General features: G+C 37.1%; 1 protein-coding gene across 1 annotated transcript; it reads right to left on the minus strand.

Moving 5' to 3' along the window:
* Positions 1 to 1,897: 1,897 nt before the first annotated feature.
* LOC137622440 (uncharacterized) lies at positions 1,898 to 2,956 on the minus strand. The gene is made up of 2 exons (XM_068353048.1): positions 2,934 to 2,956; positions 1,898 to 2,423 (listed from the first exon to the last, which is right to left on the minus strand). The coding sequence occupies exons 1-2, from the start codon at positions 2,954 to 2,956 to the stop codon at positions 1,898 to 1,900; spliced, it is 549 nt and encodes a 182-aa protein (XP_068209149.1).
* Positions 2,957 to 10,000: the final 7,044 nt, after the last annotated feature.

A 10,000-nucleotide genomic window follows, 5' to 3' on the forward strand; every position in this document is an offset into this window, starting at 1 on the left:
ACCAACAGGGAAAATATCCCAGTGATGAAAGGAAAAAAGGAAAAATAAAATATTTTAGGAGTAAAATCCTTAAAATACATATCTCCTATATAAACTACATAAACTTTTACAAAACAATGGTTTGATTTTGCAGTGTCCTTCTCCTAGAAGAGCCGCTTACCATAGCTAAAGAGTCTTTTTTACCCCTAGCAAGAGGAAAGTGGCCAATGAACAATTACAGTGCAATAACCCCTTGGGAGAAGATGAATTGTTTGGTAATCTCAGTGTTGTCAGGTGTATGAGGACAGAGGAAAATATAATGAGAATAGGCCAGACTTTTCGGTGTATGTGTAAGCAAAAGGAAAATGAACCGTAACCAAAGAGAAGGATTCAATGCATTACTGTCTGGCCAGTCAAAAGACGACATAACTCTCTAATGGTAGTATATCAACGGGTGGCTGGTGCCTTAACCAACCTACTGCATGACAATCTGTTGGACGATAGTTTCTAGTATTGTCCGCAACTTTGCCAGCCTTAGAAGCTAGGGATGTGAGTTTTGAGGGAGCTTGCAGGTCTACCCACTGAGTCATCAGCAGCCATTGCCTGGCCATCCCATGTCCTAGCTTGGGTGGAGAGGGGGCTTGGTCGCTAAGGTCTGTCTCTACGGCCTTGTCCTGTTAGGACATTGTCACAGTCCCTTGCCTCTTAAATTCATGAGTGACCTTTAAATCTTTACATTTCAGGAATTGGCTATGTCCTACCCAGGGTCGGGCTCCTAACTTACTATGAGAGCTGGACCTCCTTGATTTCTCCTTAATTCCCACAACTGTCGTTGGAATTGGCCAATTGGCTGCCGTGGAAATACCTAATTCTAGATGCATAGCTACTCGATTTCTCGGTTTATCCTCGTCCTTCGGGTTAGGGGAGAGAGAGTAGTCACAACCACGCTGAGAAGAATTGTAGTTAGGAAAGGGGGCGCTTTTGGGAAGGATTGACTGTTTTTGTGTGTGTGTGTGTGTGTGTGTGTGTGTGTGTGTCTGTGTGTGTATGTACGTACGTGTGGTTGTCTATCTAAATATTTAGCCATCCTATTTGATGGGTTGCCCGCACTAGCTCTAATTTAAAAACTTTTCCCATAGACACTAGATTTATAAAACCTCCTGAATAACCTTTAATAGCATAAGCCCTCTTCAATTGTAGAAAAACATTAAAAAAAGAAGTCATTTATCATTCAGGTGTTAAATTATTACCAAAATCCTGACTTAATTTTCCCATTGTCCGAGCCACCAAAATAAAATTTCGGCTGAAGATTTCCATGGATTCATTAATCATGATGATGATAAATTTACCTCATGCCCACCCACCCCCCTTCTCTCTCTCTCTCTCTCTCTCTCTCTCTCTCTCTCTCTCTCTCTCTCTCTCTCTCTCTCTCTCTCTCTCTCTCAAATTCTTTTCCGAGGAGAAGGATATTATAGACATTTCTGAAGGAATTTAGTCAATGGATAGGCTGAGGCATATGGCCTCGAGGGCTGGGGAATGTGGCCATAAGGGAGCTGGGGAATGTGGCCACAGGGAGGGCAGGGGAATGTGGCCACAGGGGGAAGGGCTGGGGAATGTGACCAGAAGGCTCTGAAGAACGTGGCCGCAGTGGGGCTAAGGAATGTGGCCACATGGGGGCTGGGGGATGTGGCCAGAAGGCGCTAGGGGAAGGTTGCCATAGGGAGCTGGGGAATATTGCCTCAAGGAGGGCTGGGGAATGTGGCCACAAGGGAGCTGAGTAATTAGGCCACAAGGGGGCTGAGGAATGTAGCCTCAGGGGGCTGGGGAATGTGGCCACAAGGGGAGCAGGATGTGAACACAATGGGACTGGGGAAGGTGGCCAAAAAGGGGGCTGGGAATGTGGCCACAGGGGCCTGGGTCATGAGGCCACAAGGGGCTGGGGAATGTGACCACAGGAGGCTGGGAAATGTGGCCACAAGGGGCTGGGAATGTGGTAACAGGGGGCTGGGGAAAGTGGCCACAAGGGGTCTGGGATTATGGCCATAAGGGACTTAGGAATGTGGCCACAAGAGGGCTGTGGAATGTGGCCAGAGAGGCGGGGGGACTGAGAAATGTGGCCACATGGAGGCTGGGGAATATGGCCACAGGGTCTGATGAATGTAGCCTCAATGGGCCTGGGGGTATGACAACAGGGGGCTGGGGAATGTACCCACAAGGGCATATAGGATGTGGACAGAGTGGCTGGGGAATGTGGCCAGAGGGGCCTAGGGAATGTGGCCAGAAGGGGGCTGCGGAATGTGATAAAAGGGGGGCTGGTGAATATGGCGAAAGGGAGGTTGGGGAAGTTGGCCACAGGGGGGGACTGGGGAATGTGACCACAGGGGGTTAGGGGCTGGGGATTTTGGCCACAGGGGAGGGCTGGGGAATATGGCCAAATGGGGGCGCTGAGGAATAAAAGGGTTGTGATAGCTTACCCAGGTAATCGGCAACTAACAATCAGTGAATCCCAAGTTCAAGTTCTGCTCAGGCCTTGACATATTTCCTTGGGAAACAAGACCTTACCATCTCTGTGGGGTGAGGATGGAAGTTTTGTAATAGGTACATTTAGCTCACTAATGAATCATCAGAAGCTATTGTTTGGTAGCCATTGATCTTTGCACAGGTGGAGAAAGGTCTTTAAATAGAGTATGGTACAGGGGCTACCTATATATTATTAGGTGGGTTTAGCATTTTTTGCTTTTTTGCATGGAATATACGACCATAATCCCAAGAATCCAGGCATCCAAATGCCACCTGTTGCAAGAAAACAGCGAGTCAAAATGTTTCAAAAGTAAACGTGAATTTTGTCGGGGGAGTTTGGTAAAGTCTCCCATTAAAAAAGCGGGAAAAAGTTCTTTCCATTTTTCTTTTTCTGTTTGGTGAGTTGCACTATGTTAGAAATGTAGGCCACTGACCTGGTTTTAGGCGAGGGACTCATTTTTGCTAATGCAAGCCCCTTATTTTCTAAGGGGATACTGTTCAGAGAGAGACACGCAGACACAGACACAGACACGCACACATACACGCACTTTCCACAGTCGTAACGAGCATAGAAAAAAAAAAATAAAACATGGGGTGATTGTAGTTCGGTGGGACAAGGTAGCTAAGAATATAGTAGTCTAAGGGAGGATACAGGGCGACGTAGACCCTATGGTAAATAAGTAAGTAGGGGTACAGTTTCTACGTTAGGCTAGGTGGGAAACCTTAGGTTAGGTGGTATTTCTTTTCTCTGTTTCTTTGGTAAAATGTTTTTTTTTTTTTTTTTTTTTTTTTCATACTGTCCCAACGAACAACAAAGATCCCTAAAAGGTAATATTCACTAACAATTTTTTTTTTTTCACACCATTAGTCCTACATTAAGGAGTCAGTTGTCCGATGCACCCTCTCCGATTACTTCTATCAGAGGCATCCACTTCCATAAACACCTTCAATCCTTACCCGTAATTGATTGATTGATTAACTTTACAGTTATCCGTCACTTGGCCTTACAACTACAAAATATCACTGACGTTAATTTGAATCTCTGTGCTATTGATAAAAAAAAAAAAAAAAAAAAGAACGGAAAGATCTTGCGTCATATTGTCAAAACTTCAGCCAATATCAGGATGTTCATTACCTCACAATGCTTGCACCACTTGAACTTGCCATGATGATCTTTGCTGCAAAATTCTCTTTCATTCTAACACTTCCGTCATTTTATCTAGTAATTTATTCCAAGATTTTTTTTCTTTTATTTTCGAGAAGAAATTAGAGATGATATAGTTTTTCCACCATCTTCTATTTTCTCAAAGACACTGATATAATGTCATTGTCTACAGTCTTATAATCTGGCTAACCTGTTTTCTGCAGCATCTACTGTATATTATATTTGTAGGTATCTCATAATATCCAACAATTGAAATATTCATCATTTATTTCCATGAAGGATGCATTGATCAACCAATACTTTTCTTCAATCCATTTTATCTGGAATGCTTTGACATTTCTTATCTATAACCATGATTGTATACAGGTCTCAAGAAATACTTTTCAAATTCAATTAATTCTAATCTCTACAACAACTTTTATCTGCAATCATATTTCAGAGATTGCCTCCAGAAAGTGTATTCCCTCAACCCATTATTTTTAGATACAATCTACTTTATTTCAATTAACATCAATGACTAATTTCCATAAGAGTCTTGGTTCAGAAAATTAATTCACGATAGTAAGTTTTACTTCCCACGGCACATATTCTTAAGATTAAGTTTTTCAAAGGTTATGAAAAGTAACTTTTCTGAAAGGACGATTCTCCTCTATATAATAGAGAACAAGTGCCGGGCATTATATATATATATATATATATATATATATATATATATATATATATATATATATATATATATATATATATATATATATATATGTGTGTGTGTGTGTGTGTGTGTTTGTGTGTGTGTGTTTGTGTGTGTATGTATATATGTATGTATATATATATACTGTACACACACACACACGCATATATATATATATATATATATGGAAATATATATGTATATATATATATATATATATATATATATATATATATATATATATATATATATATATATATATATATATGTATATATAAATATATATATAGATATATATATATAAATATACATGTATATATATATATATATATATATATATATATATATATATATAATTATATATATCTATCTATATATAAATATATATATGTATATATATATATATATATATATATATATATATATATATGCAGATTGCAAAATAGCAGGAAAAGGAAGTAAAGACGATGGATTGACGAGCTAAGAAAATTTTCGGGCAAAGACTGACATAAGAAGGTCATAAATAGACGATGGTGGAAGGACATGTCTGAGGCTTTTGTCCTGTAGTGGACTAGCAGCGACTGATGATAATGATGATGAAATATACATATACAAAAAGTAACATGTAATGCAAACCCAAATACATTATACAATTGTGATGATGTATTATACAAAAGTTAAAAGGTATGTATATCTGGAATTACCAGTAAATCAAAAGAGATAAATTATAAAGGAACTTCATAAATAAAACGTCACAACATTTAGATATTTCATTTAAAATTCCCCTCGGCATTGCAACTGGCGTTACATTTCCTGATGAATCAGGATATTTCTCTGAATAGATGAAAACTTAACACTCGTTTTCTCTTTACTTATTTAATAAAGTCCAGTGGTGATAAACTATGTTCGGAATATTAAGTCGTGTCGCATCCAATAAATAAACATAGAATTTGAGAACATTTTCATTATAAAGTTAATGAGTTAGAAAATGGATACGCAAATTATTATTCTTACCAGCACTGCTAAAGCAAAATTAATGGATTCTTTAAAGGTAACTGATGGATAGCAGAGTCAAGGAACAGTGACAATGTCATAACAGGACAATGCCCTAGAGACTGACCACATATACATATGATGAGTGTCAAAGGTAACTTTCCATCATGGTATGAGCAAGGAGAGCCCAGCAATAGCTGCTGCTGTCTCAGCAAGGAGACCTATAGTCTCCCTTAAAACTCCCTCCATCAAGCTATGGACCAGGGAGGGCCAGACAATGGCTGCTGATGCTGACGAATCAGTAAATAGATATATAGTCTCCCCCAAACCTCGAAAGCCTAGTTCACAAGGATGCCGGGCTTTCAGACACCAGTAGAAATGATTGAGCTTGAGTGAAGCTCAAACTCCTATCCAATGCCCTATTTACTGACCATATATATATATATATATATATATATATATATATATATATATATATATATATATATATATATATATATACATATATATATATATATATATATATATATATATATATATATATATATATGGGATCAGCGCCCGAGCTAGGACCAGGGAAGGCCAGGCAATGGATGCTGATGATTCAGTAGGTAGACCTATATTACCTCCCCTTACAAACCCAACTTCCCAGCTCATAAGGATGGTGAAGTTACAGACAATACTAGAAACTATAGAGATAAAATATATATTCCAATAGGCTAACAAAACGGTGTGTTTGTTTGTTTGTGAACATCTTCTTGGCCACACTTTTAATATACGGTAATGAAACTTGCAGGGATTAACTGTTATGTAAATACCTGAAATTATTACATTTTGGAAGATAAAGGTCAAAGGCAGAGTCATGGTCATACAAAATATCCAATACATGTAATCAGCCATAAGTTTGGACATCATTGTCACAGAGACTTAAAAATTTATTTCATAATTGAGTGTATGAAAATACACGCCAATTAATACATGTTAAGGTCAAAGGTCATGGTCAAGGTCGAACAAAAGGTCGAGAAATAAGCTTCCACGGCGGAGTTCTGCGCTCTACTGAGTGCCCTTTTAGAAATGATATTTAGGACCACATTCGATTCCTGTTTGTCACTCATAGATTCAGCAAGCCAGACATAGGTATTGAGACCAAGAAAAATTATTAACTGAATGATATAAAAATTTCTAATTCTTAATAATCAAACGACGATCTACACTTGATAAACTTTGCCCATAAAATAGTCATCGTCGACCCTGGGGACATTCCGAGCTTTGGAGCAGTACGTAACGTCCCTATAGCTGAAGGTCTCGGCACTTTCTTATATTACCCTTTAGTTATCAATCTTTACGTGGTCAGTTCTTGTTTTTGGTTACCAATGATGAAAGTCATGTATTCATTTTACTATTTTGACGTCACAATTACGAAGGGTCACTGAAGCATTCCTATGTTTTGAAGCTTCCAGCAGATCAAGAGTATGAATTTATTATTATTATTCTTATTATTATTATATATCTCTTTTTCTGGCTGGAAATGATGTTTATTTCTTCCAGATATATGTACAACCTTTCACTGATGATGCCTGCTAACAGCTTCCACAGTATTGGTAGGCAGGCAATTGGTCTATAGTTGCTTGCTATGTTACTTTTATTTCTGTCTTTTTTAATTATACAAGGCCTTCCTGAGGTCATCCATTCATATGCTTGGTGGTTTTGAGTGCACTGCTGCAGTAGTTTTGATATTTTAGTATGAAAGGCTCTGAGGTTCTTAAGCCAATACTCATGAACTCCATCAGGGCCTTGGGATTTACAGTTTGAAGTTTTCTTTAGCCCTTTTCTTTAGGCATCTGTGGTGATATCAGAGAAGCTTTGTTCAACTCTTCCATCTTCTATACTTTTAATATCTTGTATCCATATTGATCATTTATTGACTACTGGGTTATTCCATATGTCTTCCCAGAATTGCTTGATTAGTTCTGTTCCTGTCTTAACTTGATGGTTATCTTCCCGCTTTAGTTTGCTGTATAGGCGATTCTGGTTTGTTTAGAAGAGTGTTTTCTGCTGATATCCTATCAAGTTTTTTTATATCTATAATATTCTGTGCCTTAGTCTTTATTCTTTACTTTAAAACTATAATAATGATAATAATAATAATAATAATAATAATAATAATAATAATAATAATAATAATAATAATAATAATAATAATAACTATTATTATTATTATTATTATTATTATTATTATTACTCTTATTATTATTATTATTATTATTATTATTATCATTATTATTATTATTCAGATAGCGTAAGCAATTATGAAAATCATACTATAAATAAGACAATGAGTATAATATCCAATTTAATATGAATTTAAAACTGACATATATCGACAAATACACAATAAGAAATAATTTTAATAAAATCCTTGATGATGAGGTTGTTTCTCAATTATTTCTTTTTTTTTTGGTGATTTATGAGAGTTTTGAAAGTGATTGCAGACTAATGAAAGATTATGAACTATCACGGATGATTGGTCGGAGATCAGACGTCCCCACCAGGCTTCTTATCTCCATCAACACCTTTTTGCTTTTTCTTCTGGCTGTCTGCGTCTGCCTGTCTCTTATGCATACCAAATATGTCGCCATGAAAATCCTCCCAAATAAGAAATAGTCAAAATCACCTTATCGTTGTAAGGTTTTATGAGTCCAACGGGTCACTACAGGACTCTTATACCCTTTAGCTCCCAGTTCAAAGGTCTACAACAGTACTCTCATTCCTTTTAGCACCGAGTCCGAAGAGCCTCTGCCTGATTTTTATAGCCTTTAGCACCTTATTATACCTATAACCCACCCTAGACAAGGTCAGTTCCTGGTATAAGATGAAATTGTTTGAAAACTAGCATTAATACTGATATTCCCAAAATCTATTGCAATAAATGACTCTTGACCACAAACCAAACTATATGTAATTAATCCAGTACCATCTGACACAATTGTAATTTGATGCTAATGACTGAATGGAGGAAATATATGTTTATGAATGAAAATGTGTGCCATGAAAAAGGTAATATAACCACAAGTTTCACCAAAATATTTTCTCTCATCTTAAAATATTGACAGATAAACCATATGATTGTTAAACGATTTTTTTTTTTTTTTTGTGTGTGTGTGTATGTGTTGGATAGAAACATACGGAAACAAACACAAGGGAGGAGAAATAGAATAAATTATCCTGGAGAAAACAGTGAAAAGGAGAATTGACATTGTAATTTCAGGGAGTATTGCAGGACTGTTGTCTTCTGCGGTTGAGATGGAATTGCTATGGGTCTGACAGAGGGTTTAGTGCTTTTTGGCGCCACCATTTTGGCCCCGATTTTTGGCGCCTTTTTATTTCTATATTTTTTTTTTTTTTATGGCGCTCATTATTTTGGCCTTATACAGTTCGGCGCTAAAAACATTTTGGCGCTAGTATGAAAAATAAATATTGGAATGAAAGTAATTGATTAATTTAACTAGAAAAGTATTTAAAACTTTATTTTGACATAAAGCATGTGGAATATAGATTATCAAAAAATTCAATGCATTTCATAATTGTGGGCTAAGCCACGCAAATATTCTAGAGGTTCTCTTCCAGAAAACTGGCTTACAATTTTTGAAATGCGCTCGTCAGCTCTCAAATACTTTAGAAGTTTTTGTTTTGGAGTATGGCCAACAACCAATTGTTCATAATAAACATCGCAGTTCTTTAGTCTTTTGCTCAGTGAGTTGATAAATTTCCATATCACAGAGTGGTTAACTCCCAATTCCGCATATATTCTTTTATACGCAGCTTCTGCGAGATTATTAGTTCTGTCTAGCCCAACGATGGTTCGCTCATATTCATACCACATTTAAGAAGGGAAAAGAGGCGGCCGCCTACCATTGCCTCTTCTCGTGGGTCTTCAAACGTAATTATCCTCAAACCAGTTAATAAGTGATTGAAGCTCTTGCGGCAAGTATTCTGTCAAGGCATCAATGTAAGTATCCAAATGAGGAATAGGCTCAAAACACAAGGCTACGATCCGTTTTGCTTTTAAAGCAAATTCAGAATCACTATTATATAAAACTTGAAGCCTAGACTGTTTAAGGTGCTTATGTGCGTTATGTGCTGAATGGAAGAAACAACCTTGTATCACTACTGGAAAACATTCTTCCATTGCTTATATAGCTGCTTGTTCAAAGTCAAACGATATTCTTCTTGGACTTAATCCAGGAATTGCGTCAATAATCATTTGAAACATGCGTACATTTCTTCTTGCCATAAGCTCATAAACTTGTGAAAATAATTTAGGAGGTAACTTGAAGGTTCCGTCAGTATACCAAACCTGGGAATCTAGTAAAAACACAGTCCAGCTTTTCCTTCCGAATATCAAGATTCTTTTATTTTCACCATTATTTTTCACATATTTTTTGTACCCTTCGGGGATCAATAAATCACGAACACGAATAGGGTTTGGTTGGGCGAGATCCATTTTGTTTCTTTTGCTCCTTACTGTTTCCTTCATTGCGTCCAAGTTTGGAAGGGCTCCTTGAGGGGCTTGAGAAACATTTTCCGTGCAAGAATTTATAATTGTTGATGGTTGATCTTGGCTTTCTCCAGCCCAACGCTTTACAATCGCTTTA

The sequence above is a fragment of the Palaemon carinicauda genome, chromosome 29, assembly GCF_036898095.1.
Source record: "Palaemon carinicauda isolate YSFRI2023 chromosome 29, ASM3689809v2, whole genome shotgun sequence".
NCBI classification, from domain to species: Eukaryota; Metazoa; Arthropoda; class Malacostraca; order Decapoda; family Palaemonidae; genus Palaemon; species Palaemon carinicauda.

Coding starts and splice junctions, on each gene's coding strand:
- LOC137622440 (XM_068353048.1), bottom strand. CDS start 2,956: ATGAGTCCCTCGCCTAAAACCAG. Junction 2,424..2,933: donor AGTCCCTCGCCTAAAACCAG/GTCAGTGGCCTA, acceptor TTTATTCCTCAG/CGCCCCCATTTGGCCATATT.